This window comes from Euprymna scolopes, chromosome 16, assembly GCF_053919585.1.
Source record: "Euprymna scolopes isolate OS-2025 chromosome 16, ASM5391958v1, whole genome shotgun sequence".
Taxonomy (NCBI): Eukaryota; Metazoa; Mollusca; class Cephalopoda; order Sepiida; family Sepiolidae; genus Euprymna; species Euprymna scolopes.
Window position 1 is genome coordinate 73,165,983 of NC_136497.1, and position 18,388 is coordinate 73,184,370.

The window sequence follows — 18,388 nt, forward strand, 5'->3', positions numbered from 1 at the left end:
CCAACAGGTGCATTGCATGCTTTCCTGCAGATGGTACACTTACATGTATTTGTTGGTTCAACATGTCGTCTTGAATGGACAGTTAACCCGGCTTTGTGTTTGGCTTTAAATCCACAGTGACACATACAATCATTATTTGGTGGATCATGCTTTGGTGACTTTTGCTGATGTCCCTAGGCGGTTGCTTTCAAATTCTCTGATCTTCAAAAAAGACAAAAACATTTTTCTCTAGTTGCTGCGATCCCCTGCACAATCTGCCAGGTATTCAGAACAATGGAACACCATTTCAGATTATCTTTTACCTTGTCCTTATAACAACGAAGAGGATGCCACATTGAGTGAGAAGAAATTGTCAGGCTGCTTTAAAACTCTTGAGTCATCCATTCTTACGAGATAACCAGACCATTGCATTTGCATCATAATAAAAAAAGTTTCAATACCAGTGATCTCATGCCTTTTCAGTAACTCACTATTTCGGACACGATCATTCATTGTAACTAGAACGCAGGCATCTGATATGAAAGGAATCCAGGTCTCGGCACCATACAAATGAATAGATAGAATAACCGATTTATAGGCTGCTACTTTTACTTTCAGTGACACATCACGGCTGGTCCAGAGTCTGTGTCGCAATCTACCAAATACTTCGCTAACGTTATTGATTCTGTTTTGGATATCGCTTTCAAATATTGCATCAACATACATAGTAGAGCTGAGGTCTATAAAGGAAGATACTGTTTTAAAAGCTTTACCATCAACAGCTACCACTGCCTGTGAAGGTGAGGAGTTTTGTTTCGGCTTGTGAATAAGTTCAGTCTTTTTTATGCTAATTGTAACACCGGGTGCTTTACATGCATAAGAGAAGTTATTGAAGACGTTCTGCATGTTCTTAAGACTATGGGTAACAAGTGCACCGTCATCAGCCAAAAGAAGATCAAGAAAAGTTCGCACAAAAATCTGGGTTTTAGCTTTGAACCGATTCTGATTAAATAACCCTTCGATTGTTCGATATTCAATAACTACACTTTCCAAGTTACGTTTTAAGCTGTTTCCAGCATCACTGAAAAGAAGAGAGCAAATAGAATCGAAGTAAGGAAACATCCTTGATTGGTTCTAACCGACACTTCGAATGGTTCACTTTGTTCGCAGTCAGATTGTACTGATGCCAAAATTACTCGATGGAGATAATGCGAGTGTGTTTATATCTATCTATCTATCTATCTATCTATCTATCTATCTATCTCTCTATAACAATATATATATAAATAAATATATATCTATATATAAATATATGTATATATATATATATATATAATATAGGCATTTAACTTTTATGATAATGCACACACTCTAACAATTATATTGAATGAACCGGTTTAAATGACGTAACAAAATGAGTTTTATTTCTGAAAAAAGGGATAAACAAGTAAACCCAGCAATTGCGATGCCATCTATTTTCAGTAAATTATCGTAAAGACGTAACTAATTTTAAAGTTGATAAATGTACACCCGTTTCAAAAAATCTGTATTATCACTACTATATGAGAATAAAAAAAAATTGTGTTTTTGTTTAAGATGTTTTCTTAAATGGGAAATGTTTCGAAACTGGCTGACAGATCATTAGATAGTGGGAACTAAGAGAAGTATAATTTTAAAAAAGCATCTGGCAGGGTAAAAAATCAGTATCGATTATCAGAAATGAAACTATTCGATAGTTGAAGTGTAGCCCTTGGTCGGTAATAATAAATATAGTAGATTGCCAAAAATAAAATAATTGTCGAATGAAACATCAGGTATATTTGTTTTTTTTTTACATAGGAATCACCACTTATAAAGGCCAAGAGGCGACTCGAGGATAAGGGTTAAAGAGTGTACAGTAGAAATTGGACAACATAGTAATCGTCAGTAATGGACATTCGGTAAATTTGTTAACTTATATGGAACGGCTCATCAAAAACTTGCTTAAGTTAGACTTGAAGACAACCATATTGTAGTCAGCTGGAAAACAGAAAAACGGAAGACAATTCAAAAGGCGTGCAGTTCTAAGAAAGAAGCTTTGCTCATGGGATCTACGTTTAGGTTTAGGCACAGATGAAGAGTGGGGAGGGGAAAATTAGTGATAGTGTTTTCTGTTAGACAGGTGTTTCTTGTGAAAGTTTGGCGAGGGTGGACTATAGATTGAATCTCACCTGAGCACTTGCCATGAAAATAACGATAAAGCAGAGACAAGCTCCCAAGATCTCTTCTGTGAGATAGAGGGCGCAGGGAAGAGAAAACGACATCCCCTACGAGGCTACGCAGTCTATTTTGAACTCTATCAAGGCTGAATAAGTCCTTTCTAACAGTTCCTGCCCTTATGTGGCAACAGTACTCCATCCTTGGACGTACCTTGCTCTCATATAGGTAGAGAATTGCATCACAGTTAGATATCTACTGGATCGATAGAAGGATCCCATCATTTTTCCAGCGGCCTTGGCAACGGATTTAATGTATGTGTTCCATTTAAGATCAGGAGTAAAGGTCAAGCCCAGAAGCTTGTCAAAACATGAGGCCTCCCAAAGACGAGAGCCATTTATTTAGATTTATGCCAGATGGGGATCCGAGCGTTGATGATGTAAAGATAAAAGCTTGGTTTTAGATGCATTAAAAGTAACAAGTCACCTCTTTCCCCATTGTACCACTTGCTTCAGATCAGAGGAAAGAGAATCAGAGAGAATTTGGTCGTTTACGGTCTTAGATGTGCTACCATTGATAGTAGTGTCATCAGCATAAATATCTATGAATGATGTAAGGATGTGATTTGGAAGATCATTAATGTAGATCAGGAAAATAGTTGGGCCCAGGATGGATCCATGAGGGACTCCAGCATTAATACTGAGAGCTTCTGATTTCTACCCATCAACTACTACTCTTATGAACCTATCAGAGAGAAATGATTTAATAATTGAGAAGTCATTTCCAGCTATGCCGTAGCTAGAAATATTGTGAAGTAAACCTTTATGCCATACTCTATCAAAGGCCGTTGATATGTCAAGAGTAATTGCTCTAGAAAGGTAGCCTTTGTCGAGAGGTTCGCTAATCCTATGATATATAACTGTAAATACATCTGCTGTAGAACTAGCAGAACGGAAACCATATTGATTGTCACTAAGAAGGTTATTTTTGTTGAGATGGTTGATTACTTCTCTATTTAACACAGATTCTAGTAACTTACTCATGACGCACAGGAAACTTATTAGCCTTTGCTGAGAGGGAGATGAGCGATCACCTGAATTCTTAAATACAGGGCATACTGATGAGATTTTCCAGGGTGATGGGAAGCAATTCTCTTTAAGGCAACGTTTAAACAGTTTTGTACGGATGAGCGCTAGTTCTGGTTGAAGACTTTTGAGTAATATAATTGGAATACCGTCAGGGCCAGTTACTTTACCGGAATCAAGGTTTTTGATTAAATTGGCAACATCACGTACAGATATTTGTATATTACATAGCGTGTTTTCTGATACAGGAGGAAATATTGGAGGTTGGCGGCCTTGGTGGCAAAGGGTAGAAGTAGCTACAGAATTCTTGGCAAGAATTTGGCTTTGTCTGATGCTGACGACATTACTTCAGGTCAATTTATGATAGTTGGCATAGAACACACGCTTCTGTTCAGGATTCTGTTTGTTATTTGCCAAAACTGGTGGGAACCAAGCCGCTGCTCAGCTACTTTGGACTTTCCGAACTGAGCATACAACTCTCTTGCGTTCTTTATTACTTTTTCTAGTGATTGCTGGCATTTTTGAAAGTGGCTTTAGTCTCAGTACATCTATTACGTTGGAAGCAATGGAAAAGGTGATTTCTGTGCCCAATAGCAGCAGCACATTCTGGAGAGAACCACGGTTTTTGCTGAAATTTTTTGAGGGTATGAAATGATCTGTACCTACAATTAACCATTCCATCAGGCCTGATACTATAGAGAACAGATCTTTTTTAAACATCGAATGCAGAGGTAGATCTGATATAAATGCACGGAAGCTATCCCAGTCAGTCATAGAGTATCGATATACTGTACGATGGAGAGATATATCTGAGAACTTATTACATTTCATTTTTATCTTAACTGATACAACAGAGTGGTCGGAAGATCCAAGTGGAGACAGAACGGAAACTGAACATAGTTCAGGGCAAGTTGTGAGAAAAAGGTCAAGGAGACTTGCATACTGGCCGTCAGTATCGGGTACACGGGTGGGTTCGTGAAAATCTGAGTGAGGTCATAAGCAATGGAGAAATCATGACAGAACCTTCCCTCATCATCGGTCTTGTTTGAGTGAGTTAACCATTCCACATTGTGAACATTAAAGCCTCCACAGACATGAATATTAGCTAAAGGATAAGCAGATAGGACGTGGTCTAATTTCTCATATATGCTTTTAAAGATAGTAACTCCGCTGTTGTGGAGCGATAGAGAACAAATATAAATGCAGTAGTTTGAGCAAGTGCAACCCGGAAGCACATATAGGGTAAGTTAGGATCTTCTCTGGAGATGTCCCTACCACACGAAAAGCCATCTTTTATATAGGCGCATATTCCATGCCTATGGCGATCTTGGCGGTCAGATTTGGAAGTTAAATTAGAGTATCCTTTAATTACGAATTCATCTAGGGAAATAGTCTGTCCAATGACAGTTTCGCTTAGAAATAATATGTCTGGTTTAGTCTCCTAAATGACAGTTTTGCTTAGAAATAATATGTCTGGTTTAGTCTCTTGGGTTACAACCTCTGGAAGGTTAGATCGTAGACACCTGATGTTTGAGAAGGAGACATGGTAGTGGGGGTCTATGTTAGAAGTTGGAGATCCGGGTTCAATCGTGTATTTTTTACTAAAACTTTTCATGATAGAGCTTTGGGATTTGTGGACTAGGTCGACAGACTTGCCTGAAGAAAGACAGAGAGGAAAGTAAGAGAGAAATAGAAATGAAGAAATATTTTCTTTGTAGCACATGATAAGCTAAAGCCGTAGCAATTACCCACTAATATGGCATCGAGAGGTCCCACCAGAAAACACGTTGTGGCGTTAGAAAACCCCTGTCCGTGTGGCTATATTGACAAGTTCCTTCGTAATCCTATCATCACCCGGTACGAATATGTTCCCCTTATGACCACAGGTCAAAATCTGAATATGATCCACCGAGTAAAAGTAAATTGGTGACAAGCTTGGATGCTAACCTGATACAAACACGACACCATTAACTGAAAAAGAATTAATACATTTTTGGAAAGTGTTTTTATTAACTTGCTATGAAAAGGAAAATGCAATAAAAATACGAAATGCCGGCATTAATCTGTTATATTTTATCTTGTTTTTACTGTGAATGTCAGCACGTTTTGTAATGAATCTATTTGAAGCAAATCTTTGCAATTTTTTGTAAAATGTTTTCCGGCGTATCTGTGGATGTTTTGAAAATCTCCATCAAACATTCATGTTTACACGATAATGTGAGCCAAAATTCTCTGGCAAAATGTTACGCTTGAAGTTAATGTGTAAATAAAATGAACTAGAGAGAGATATAGAAAGGGGACAAAGAGGTGAAAAGAGGCGAGAATAGGGAATATATATATATATATATATATATATATATTTATTGCGGACTATTATCCTCATCTTTTCTTAGTTGTTTCACGACGTTTGGGCCAACTATTCCTCTGACCTTCGTCAGGTTGTAACCGCGACGGGATAAGAACTCTGAAACTTCTAACTTGATCTACTGCAATTACTGCCTTCCGTGGTTGTTGTCGTCTCATCACGTTTTGGCCAAGTACGCCTCTGACCGGCTTTGGATGGGATTGAAACAGCTATCTTCAGACAATGCTCATCTGGAACTGTAGAGATTTAATTTCTGTATCAACTGCTCCACGGACCCCAATTAAATAATATATGTTAACAAAACCTTCATGAGTTGGATCTCGATTCGAAGTATTTGCCTGTGTAGCATATTGAAGACAGGATAGAGCGAAACAGTCTGTCTTGTAATGACTATATGGTCGTCTTTTTGGTTTGATGACACTAGCAATTGATATTGTCAACTACTATAAACGATAATACAAACAAACAAACAGATAAATACAGATGGAGCACTCCTCGGTAGTTGTGGATATATAAATAAGCATTTAGATTTCCTTTTTCATTCATGCTTGCCAGGCGGCAGACTAGTTAAACTCATTGACTGTAAACTTAACCATCTCGGCTTAAAACCGTTGCCTGCTTAGCAACGCTGATGAACTGTGCTACAGCAATACAATGTCTCGGCGGATGACTTTGGAACATAATGAGGAAACATTTAATTAAGTGTTCACTTAAAGAGGAGGACCTGTATTTATTTATTTATAGAAAAAGTTGAGGAAGTTTACAAAAAATATTGTATTGCTAAAATACAAAAAAAAAAATCATATCTATCTATCCATCTATCTTCCATTATTATATTTGGTGTGGTTGTTTTGCGGATAATAACTTCTGGTTATTTAATGCCGAATCCAGTTATTTTGGAAATAGTATTCATGTTGCATCCAGTTATTTTGTAGAAGGTTTTTATTCTTCAAGCTCTTTATATCTTCAATCATTAGTTTGTAGTGTTTTTTTATTGTTTTATTATGGATTTTATTGTTGTTCCCTGCCCTGCAGAACATGAATGAGTTTTGCAATGGGAAAGGGTTACAGTATTAATGTTTGCCACATTTTAAGTTAGAAAACTAGTTAGGAAGTGGGGGGGGATACAAAGAGAAAGGGGAAATGGGAAGAAGGAAAAAGGGAGAAAAGGTAGGTTGTTTTTGTTTTGAAGAACATAATTATGTTTTGCAAATGGAAAGCATCAATGTTAGGCGCATTTCGTCACGGGAAGCCAATATCTTCCAACAACCTGATCTGGTAGCACCAGCCATTATTATGTATGTGTATGCGTGTGTGTGTGTGAGAGAGAGAGAGAGAGATAGAGAGAGGGGGGAGAGTTCCTTATGAACTCGAAAACGGCTGGGCCGACTTTTTTGAAATTTCGCACGAAGTTATTTGATGTAACTGGGTGTTTTCACGTAGGTTTTATATCGAAATTCCGTCGCATAAGTATCGAAAATTTATAATCGAAACAATCAGATAAAAAGTCCGATTTTAAGCAAAGTTAACACTTGTATGCAGTCTAACATCACAATTGAGTTTTAGAAATTGTATCACTGCAAAAACAGAAAGAACTAGCCTATAAATTCAAATGTAGGTCCTTTTATAACTCAGAGGCGTGTTCGAAATGAATATTTCTTTTTATAGCAAACTTGAATCATGATAATTGACTTATGTACGTTTAACTTTAATTCAAGTCATTATTAAAAATAATTTAATAAAATGAACAGTTGGTTCTTTGATAAAACAGAGATGCATTCGAAATGAAGTGTTTTGTTTAGAGCACAATTGAACCATTATATTTAAATTTTGCACTAGAAAATTTTTATTCAAGCTATCTATAATCTATAATATAAATCTCACCTGCCTGTTTAAATGCATGCATGCATGCATGCATGCAGGCATGTATGTATGTATGTATGTATGTATGTATGCCTTTAAACTTCGACAAAAACGATGGATTTTCACGAGATTGGTAGCGTTTTGAAGCGCAACCCTCCAGTCGACAAATATCGAAAAATTGATCAAAAACATTAATTCCTTCGCCCTCAACTGGGCAGTTTTCTACAGGGAGGGTGTTCTTTTTTCGCTGACATTTTTTGCAAGTCATTCTACCCTCGCGTCCACGACATCGCATAAAAGGCGTTATTTCGACCACCCATGATGTCACAACCACGATAAGACCATTTTTTGCTCAACTAACACCCTTGCACACACTTCCACTTTTTTCCGCCTTCGCGTCACGGGGTTGGGCCTACCTACTACAACTTTTTTTTCCTTTTTTGCTCAACACAAACCTCCAAACACCCGGACAACGTAGACTCTCTAGGGTATACTGTAGACTACAATGATTGTGGACTAAGTCATTGTCGGGAGGCATGTGAAGCTTCTTCCTAGTACACCGCGATGGGGCCTAAACTAGTGCAGGCAATCAATCGATTTTATTTTAAAAAAAATGGACGATTTCAGCGATTCCGATGACAATAAAGTATGGGAGAGTTGATTCTTATTCAAACCCGGAGAACGCCGTGATTCTCTGCTAGTATGGGAATATTTAAAATTTTATTGTACTGGTTAATCACTTTTTATTCATTTTTATGTCTCTAAAACTAGTGGTTGAAGCAAAAATTCCACAGGTGTATCTTTCATCAGGTGTATATTGGTGATATTCTTAAAAGGATTTTTAATATATTTTCATTCTATACATGTCCGGCACAAACAGAGACCCCACAGTATTATTTTTATCATTTTTTCAAACTAAAACATACTTATACATCTATTCTAGTTAATGTTATTTCAGAATATATCCGGTTATGGGTCTTCCTGTCTTTTTCCTCCTCTCTTTCTCTAAAGATTCTTGTAAGAGTTTGTGATACCTTTCCATTCTATCAACACCCGGCACATACGCAGACCCCACGATGTTATTGCGGCATCTTTTCACAGGTTTTGATCATAGCGCGAAGATTAGGAGTGTCGACATGACAGCGATATCGGGTTAAATTTTAAAAACTTTTTTTGCATTTAATATCCGGTGATCGGTCGACATGAAGACCATTAAATAGAGTGAGAAGGAATAGCCAACTTGAGTCTATAAACACACTATTGTAGATTCTCCTAAAGAAAACGAGAACAATATTTTATAGAGGTGTATGATGATAAAAGCGGATAAAATTGCTGTAATATATTATTAGATACAAGTGTCGTTCCAAAAGTAGTCTCCTAAATTTTTAACTAAAAAAATTGAAGAACTACAAAGACGGGTGGGATACTGTTAAAACGAGCGTTTTTTTGTGCTTCGGAATGTATGTTTCGCCATAATAGCCATTACTCCCAATGTACCTTTTGCCAGGAAAACAGTGACTTATCTCGACATCTTACGCACATCCGTGACAGGGGAGGGGAGTGCTTTCATAGAGTCTAACATCGGCAATAGCTGCAACAGAGAGATTAAACTTTCAAGAGATGCACGAGTTTACTTATTGTAACAATGCAATTTGCAAATCCCCTTTGATCCATTCGGGCGGAATAAAACGAGGATTATTACTAGGACGGGCGATGACAACCGAATATTCTTTTCATTGTTTTAATTCTCGAGTATATATCCGACTCTGTTCCGTCTGCCTGCTTCCCTCCGGACTACAATTTGGATGTCTTCAAGTCCAATGTTAACAAATTCCTAATGAACCGCCCCCTTGGGAAAACACTTCAGCAAATCTCCTCACTAACTTTATGTACTTGCAATAACCCTCATCCCTGAGTTGCTTCCGGGCCTTGATAAGTGGTGATCACTGTGTAAAAAAAAAAAAGAAAGACATAGTTAGACACAGTTAATTAACCAAGAACCACATCACTCTATATAAAAGCATAGAAGATATCAACGGATACACACTCGAGAGTCAAACCAATGAAATGAATATCCGGAATTGTTACTTTTGGGACGTTACTCGTAGATAACTTTTTGCTTCAAGATAATCATTCAAATATTGACTATTGATTGTCATTTTGTATGTTTATTTAAACACTGTATTCACGTCTGAGAAAAAAACAAGCAAAAAAAACAGCAAAAAAAAAACAGCAAAAAATACAGACAAAAATAACAGACAAAAAAACAGACAAAAAGAAAACAGACAAAAAACAGACAAAAAATAGAGACAAAAAATATAGACAAAAATAGAGACAAAACAAGACAAAAAACAGACAAAAAAGACAGCAAAAAAACAGACAAAAAATACAGACAAAAAACAGACAAAAAATACAGAAAAAAATACAGACAAAAAAACGGACAAAAAAACAGACAAAAAAAAACAGACAAAAAAAAACAGAAAAAAAATCAGACAAAAAGAAAACAGACAAAAAAACAGACAAAAGATAGAGACAAAAAATAGAGACAAAAAAAGACAAAAAAAAACAGACAAAAAAGACAGCAAAAAAACAGACAAAAAATACAGACAAAAAACATACAGAAACAGACTAAAAATACAGACAAAAAACAGACAAAAAAACAGACAAAAAATACAGACAAAAAACAGACAAAAAGAAACAGGTAGAAAAAAACAGACAAAAAAGACAGAAAAAAACAGACAAATAAGACAAAAAAACAGACAAGAAATTAGAGAAAAAATTAGACAAAAAAAAAAATAAAAACAGACAAAAAAAAGACACACACAAAAAAACAGACTCCCAAGCGCAATTTCTTACAAGTCTTAGCTTTATAAAATGGAGATAAACCCCCAAACGAAACTTCTTACAAGTCTTTGCTTTATGAAATGGAAATAAATAGTAATATATAATTTAAGTGCGTATTTGGCGTCGCCACAACAACTATTTGAAAGTGCCGTAACCGATGGAGCAGGGTGAATGAAAAACTAAGATCGGTAAATGTGGCTGAAGCGAAACACATGTTCAAGCATGCATGCAATGAGAATTAGTTTTGTTATAAAAATGAATGGGGAACATTATTGATTTTATGATGAAAAGTAATACAATAAGTACTTTAATATTCGAGGATAATGCAACATTTAAATTTTTTCCCCTCTCTCTCCGCCATATCATTTTTTTAATTGAACGTCGGTCGGGGTTGTTCATTTTGTTAATTTCACAATAGAAATTCCCACCCCAACTCTCGTTTCGAAATTCATGATCTGGCACAACAAAAAATAATTTTCTTTTATTTTGTTTCCGTTCTTTTTTTTAGGGGGGGGGGAGAGCAAAAATTTATGAAAAAAATGATATTAATTTTCGTGAAAAGATCTTTGATGTACGCCTAGCATTTTTCCCCTTTAGTTTATTTTTTTTTAATATATTTTTAAATTGAGTTATAATGAAATTTTCATGTAAGATTTATTTTATTGTTCTGAACGATGTTCATTTTTTTCATTACGCAACAAGTTAAATTCATAGAAAGTGTTTAGGACTGAAAAAAAAATTAGCTTAAAATTGGGGAAATAAAGATGAAAAATGAATGTACAAGAAACGAACAGAGAACAGGAGTGAAAAGATAGAAAATTCAATGAAAAGTGGAAATTGAAAAGAGTTGGAAAAAAACATCACAATCATTAAGTATATATATATATATATATATATATATATATATATATATATATATATATATATAAAACTACTTAATTTACTTACATAAAATTAGTATACGAAAGTATAAATTTATGCGTAAACTTTAAGTATTTACTTCAAAAGTGCTCAATACGTAGCTAGGGCTAGTTAGTAAGTTATATTCAGTGTAGCTTAATCACCATATATATTTTATAACTTACTGTACATATATATATATATCATTTCTAAAAGATAATTATTGACAGGTGTTCCACTCTGATGAGTCGTAGACGACGAAACACGTGTCAGTGGTTAATTACATTTTTAAAATAAAATATATACCGCTCCCCATGCGGGGGTACCAAGTTGGTTAAAGAGAAAATTATTCCAACTCGCATTTAGGTAAAAATGCACTTTCGTAAATAATTGAACTTATTCAAAACATATCGCTACAACCAAAAACACACACACACGTACACACCCACACACATACATATATATATATATAAATACTAAATACTAAAATCTACACCTGATATTTTATATAACCGGATATTATATGTGTATACATGAAATAATTATATATATATATATGGCTCATTCCATGTCAAATCGACAATTTTTTGTGTGAGTAGGGGCGCAAACCATGTCTGACACCGTTTTTTTTTTTCAAATTTGCTATACTTATAGATCTCCATGAAAGGAATTGAATGGCACTAAACACTTGTTAAACATTCCAAGGTCAAATGTGAATTTTTATGAAGAAGTGACCAACTTTAAAAGTCGATATCTCTGTTGTTTATGGGCCTACAAAGTTCATTCATATATCATTTAAAAGTACTTGGATAGATCTATGATTTTATCTGGGAATATTCTTTTTTCAAGGTCAAATTAAAAAAGTTGACCGTGACCTTAACTTTTAACCGGAATCATCTCAAAAACCGTTCTTTCAATTTCTTTAAAATTTTGAACATTTGTCTATCTTATGACAGTATATATTCCAAATTTCGTGATGGGCCTTTCGGTAGAACTATCGTTAAAAGCGTTTTAAGAAGTGGGCAAATTCAAAATGGCGGAACGTAGTACCTGCGACTTCATATAAAACATTTGATATATCCCAATATGGTCAAGTTTGATATCTTTGTAAAGCTATTTTGATGCTGATTAATATTTATATAAGTACCATGGTAAAAAAAAAAAATCTGTTGATGAAACTGAATTTTCTTCATTTGTTTTTTTTTTTTTTTTTTTTTTTGTTTTTTTAATGCAACACATATTTTGTTATGGAAAATAGTGAAATAATTAGTGTCGAGACAGCACATTAGAATCTAGAACATCTAGAACTTTTTTAGGTACCGGAATCAGAAAACTTTTATGTGACAAACCAATCAAAAGTAGTATTTCAAACTTATGTGACAAAACGATTACAAAAAAATGTTAAACATTTCTTTTGTTTGTATTAGAAATGGCGGGACGTAGTATTTAAACAATATATAGAACATTTATTTTTAAGCTACTAGTAAAATAAAAAATTAAGAACATAAAATATGATGTGGATTTGTTTTAGCTGTGTGAAAACACCCAGAAAACATGACCTTTTTCCTGCTCAGTCGTTCAGCATTAACAAATCTGACAAGAAAGTGCTAAAAGATATTAAAATACTTTGGTTTTTTAGTAAGTGAAACTTTTATCACCTTCTGTTAGATATTTTTTAATTTTTGAAGTCACCGTCCCTTTACTTGAGACTACTGCCTGTTATAAAAATAAGTTCTCAATATATGTAGTAGAGGGATTGGTGAAGATAAAAAGCAATAAAAAATTATAAAAAAGATAATATTATGGAAATCGTTTTGTCAGTTGAGTTTGACTTGGAACAGATAAGACACGAAAATTAATGCTACAAAATTGATATTTTGCCAGTCACCATAAAAATGTAAGTTCTATTTTCATAAATTTTATGTAGAATTTTAGTAGATATTTTTATTAAAATGGTTAACCTGTAGGAGCGTCACTTCTTCTAAAATATGTTTCTTTTTGGTTTCTTGCTATTTTTCAGTGGATTATTATTGAATGGACACTTATATGCAAGATTATTAAAGAAAAAAATTAAAAGTTAATATTTCGACATTTGTAAGGGGTGCTCACTTTTTAGTTACGGCGTTATAGTAAATCGATACCCTATTTTGTAAACAAGGAAATGTATTTGTTTCTTTTGCCTATTTTTTGTACTTATATATTTTAGGTACTGTGCTGAAATAACCTTATTATTTCGAAAGCCATTCTTAACACGGAGAGGGGAGGGTGTTTTGCAGGGACCTCCAAACGTTTGTGAAGAATTTTGTACATAATCCTGTGACGTCAGACGTGTTTACTTTACGAAATATGGAACGGCAGAAGCGACTTAATGTTTTTTTTTTAAACCTTTGTTTATCTTCTTCAAACGGCAAGTAATGAATAATCACTATTATAATTTTGTTATGTTTTAAGTTTTACACGGTTTAATGATTGGTAATATTATAAACATTTATATATTAACTATAAAATACGGTTTTACTAAATATTTACGACTGTTCATTTGGTTAATTATGGATTTCCATACTTAATTTGATAAAAAGTGACAAACTAGAAACCGTAATGATCTTTGAAATAGTTTATTCTTCGCACAATAATATTTTTCAATCGTCTTTAATCTGGCGATAAAATAGATGGCAAGAGTCGTGTTTATATTTGACTTAATATTAAAATAAAATTTAAAAAAATTTTTTTAATCTATGTTGTAACGGAACATTTTAAAATAATGGAGTTTTAATCTTTTCAAAATTAATTAACTTTTAGGAAGTTTTTTTCTTCGGAATTCAACGGGAGATAAATACATTAGTTTAAAAAACGATAATATATATATATATATATATATATATATATATATATATATATATATAATATTAAATTTATATTAATTTTTTTAATTCCAAATTCAAGGTAAGTTTTTGTCTAATTTGTGCATTTAAAATGTAAAAAGTATAAATATTTTATATTTATTGGAACTCTTATCTTTCATAATAAATAGTAATTTCCATCGATTTAAATATATGTCGTTAAAATTTTGTAAAAAATAAATATAGAAGTGGGGGACACGCACCAAAAAATATTTGTCCTCATATATTTTACGGAAACTTCATTGTATATATAATTTCATTGTATATATAATTTCATTGTATATATAATTTCATTGTATATAAAATGTCATTCTAAAATGAATAAGTATCGAAAACTTCAGGAAAATCTGACAATTTGTTGATTGTTGCTAGATTTATTAAACATGGGTGTGTTTCACATTCGGAATGCTTACTACATGCGAAAGTTGTTTTAAAGCGTTATTTATGTAAACATGAATTTTCCTCTCGCATTTTTATTAATTTCGTACGCTGAAAAAAAAAATGGAAAAACTATTACTTGTTTATTTTGCCCTTTTTTTGAAAATGGCACAAAAGTTGTATTAATAATATTAACTTATAATAAAGTTATATCGTTTTACATATGGGGGTTAATTCAGTGGTGAACTTTGGAGGTGCCTAATGTTTTGTAACTATTCTGTGCTTCCACCTAAGAATTTAATAAAAAAAATATATTAGGAAACTTTAATTTAACCTAAAAAAAAAACTATTGAAAAATAGCACGTTACCAAAAAATCCATAAGCACTTTTTTCTCCTATTTTGTAAATAGGGAAGTAGGATTTTTTTCGTGTGTGCTAAAAACGAATATCACATTTAAATTTCCGTAAATATGTAGTTTTCTGGATATTAGATAATGTAAGTCTTTGTTGTAAGTGATGGTCATTGTTGTATGTACAAGCACACATATTTTTGCCGGCAAAAATATTTTCAAATTAGGAATAATAAAGGTCCAAGGATCAACCCCTGATGTACACGTGCATTTATATCATATGGTTTAGATGCACAACTGTCAACGACAATCTGGGCTCCTCTCTTATTTAAGAAGGATTTGATTATTTTAAATATTCATCTAGTGACCTGATTTTCCTAAGACCATCATGCCATACGCTATCAAAATCCTTAGATATATCTAGGGCCACCCCCTACCCTACCCTGTTTTATCTAGTGTATGGCTCAGAGATTACAGTTGGGATATTAGCTGTAGACCGGGCTTGTCTAAATCCATATTCTTGGTTGGTCAGAAGTTTAGCATCTGTGAGGTGGTGGACTAGAGCTTGGTTTATTATGTACTCAAATATTTTGGGGAAAAGAGGGGGCTAGTGGGGCGATATTTTTTGGGTCAGTTCTTTGGCAGTCAGGAAAGGAATATTCTTTGTTGTAAAGTTTAGAGAGGACTGCAGAAAACTAAGCAACAGAGCATTGTTTTAATAGCACAACCTGAATGCGATCGGGTTCACATGCTTTTGAGGTGTCTAGTTTTTTTATGATTAAACACAGCAAATTTCTCTTGCATTTACCGCAGATTTTATTTTTATTTCAAACTTTTGGACTAAGGTTTAATAATTATCCTTTCTTAGATACAATCCTTTTTCAATTGTTCTGTCCAAATGGATTCAGCTAGTAAGAATGGTCTTGAAAAAGGATGCTGCAACCCCTTTAAAATTCTTAAGAAGAAATACAAAAAAGGTTTAAGGAAAATATCACAAGAATATGCTGATAAGTTTAAAATGGCCCCTAGTAAGAAGATTTGCACACAATGTCGAAAAAAATTACATTCCTTGAGTCTTTTGATGCTGTTGAAGATGAAGACCAGCCACAACCAGCTGAAACCGAATGTTCGGACATTTTTATGGATAGTGAAACTGAGTTACAGTTACTGAACGAATCCCTTTCAGTTATTAGTGAATGGCCTGTCAAACGACAAAAACTTGAAAAACATACCAATTATAAAAAGAAAAAAATAGAAAAATTACAGGAGCAATATTTGATAGAATCGGTATAATTTTAAACATTTCTCATAAAGAATCTACAAGTGCAGAGCAACAAAACTTTGAAAGAGAAATTATTACTCAGTTGAAAGAGAAGTTTGCTGCCAGTGGAAAAATATCACAGAAAATTCAAATTCTGACTGTACTTCCAAAAGGCTGGAGTTTAATCAAAATACAAACAGAATGTGGCACTACATTGTACATGGCGAGACAAGAAAAAAACTTGTGAATGAGGAAGGAATCTTATCTTTGACAAATACACGAAAAACTAGATTTCCAGAAGATACAATTAGTAAAGCAGTTTTACAAAAGTGAAGAAGTCAGTCGAGTGATGCCTGGGAAAAATAATTACTGTTTTAAAGGATGGGGAACGGGTTCAGGAACAAAAATATCTTGTTCTCTGTAACCTGAAAGAGGCATTTAAATTATTCACATCAAAGCACCAAGAGAAAATAGGTTTCTCTAAATTCGTCGAGTTTAGGCCAAAAGAATGCGTGCTAGCAGGTGGTGTCGGGACTCATACTGTTTGCATTTGCACAATCCATCAGAATATAAAGTTGATGATTACAGGATCTCATCTGGCTAAACTGACTGAAGGAGAAAGTCATCATTTGACAGATTACAACCAATGCATACTTGCTGTTACATGCAATGAAGCATCGACAAATTGTTACTTGGGTGACTGCTCATCTTGCAACAAATGATGGATGATTTTGTTTTGTATGTGCAAGAAATTTTTCAAAAAAACTCAATTGATGATTTTGTATACAAACAGTGGTTATCAACTGATAGAACCATTCTAAAAACTCTATCACAATCTACAGAGGAATTTATTGAAACTTTCCATGCAGGCCTTCAAAAATTGAAGAAGCATAATTTTATTGTCAAAACACAATCAAAATTTTGTTCTGATAGAAAAGGTTCTTTAAAGTTTGGTGAAGACTTAGCAATAGCAGATTTTTCTGAGAATTATTCATTTGTTTTGCAAGATTCAACTCAAAGATTCCACTGGAATAATGATCAAGCTACATTGCACCCATTCATCTGCTACTATAGAAATAGAATTGACCTTGAGCATATTAATTTTGTTATAATATTTGATTGTCTTAAGCATGATGCAGTAGCTGTCCATTTGCTTCAAAGAAAAGTTATAGAAAAATTAAAAGAAATTATAAATTTTAATGTACAAAAAATCATATATTTCTCTGATGAGGCTGTTACACATTATAAAAATTTTAAAATCTTTATGATATGTCCAACCATAAATCTGATTTTGGTATTGATGCAGAGTGGCACTTTTTTGCTACTTCTCATGGGAAAGGACCATGTGATGGGTTAGGTGGCACTGTAAAAGGGTTAGCAGCAAAAGCTAGCCTGCAGCGACACTATAATGAACAAATAACGATGCCAAGGCATTGAGATCACATATGCTTTATCGTATAATTCAATAAACCCTTAACACCTTTCAAAATTCTTTTTTTTTATTTTTATTATACATAACTTTTTCCATAACAAAATCCGTGGTGCATTAAAAAAACCGTGCTTACGCACTTTTGAACCACGCTATTTTTCAAAGTGTATTTTCAGTTTAATTTAAAGTTTTACGATATGTTCTTTTTTATTATAAAATTGTTAAGTGAAAGTACATATTAGTTACAAAATACCCACCTCTCGACATGTTAATAATGGCTTCCGGAATAAGTTTATTATTTAACATGGTTCAAAAAGGGCACAAGTACGAAAAAACAAATGAAGAAAATTCAGTTTCATCAACAGATTTTTTTTTTGACCATAGTCTTTATGTAAATATTAATCAGCATCAAAATAGCTTTACAAAGATATCAAACTTGACCATATTGGGAAATATTCAAACAAAACCAATAAATTGTTCTACCTTATGTAACCGACTTTTAATTTTTAATTTTAATTATAAATTAATCAATCATCTTACTTAATATTAAAATAGCTCTAGGATATATATGCCTATCGAGCTTATTACATATCTACATTACAACGAGCACTGTTTTCTTTTCTTTTATTTTAATTGTATTAATGAATTTAATAATACATTAAAATATACTCTGCTCTTTAGACTCTTGTTCTAATCCCCTAAGTCCTAAGTATATATATATATATATATATATATATATATATATATATATATATATATATATATATATATATATATATATATATATATATAAGCACGTCTGATTGAACTCGACAGAGTTATTCTTTTTACCGGTTTT

General features: G+C 33.4%; 1 protein-coding gene across 1 annotated transcript; it reads right to left on the reverse strand.

Annotated features, from left to right (window-relative positions):
- Positions 1 to 309: 309 nt before the first annotated feature.
- LOC145296187 (uncharacterized) lies at positions 310 to 1,101 on the reverse strand. Its single transcript, XM_080142397.1, has one exon. It carries the CDS (start codon positions 1,099 to 1,101, stop codon positions 310 to 312), a length of 792 nt encoding a protein of 263 aa, XP_079998523.1.
- Between the last annotated feature and the right edge of the window lie 17,287 nt (positions 1,102 to 18,388).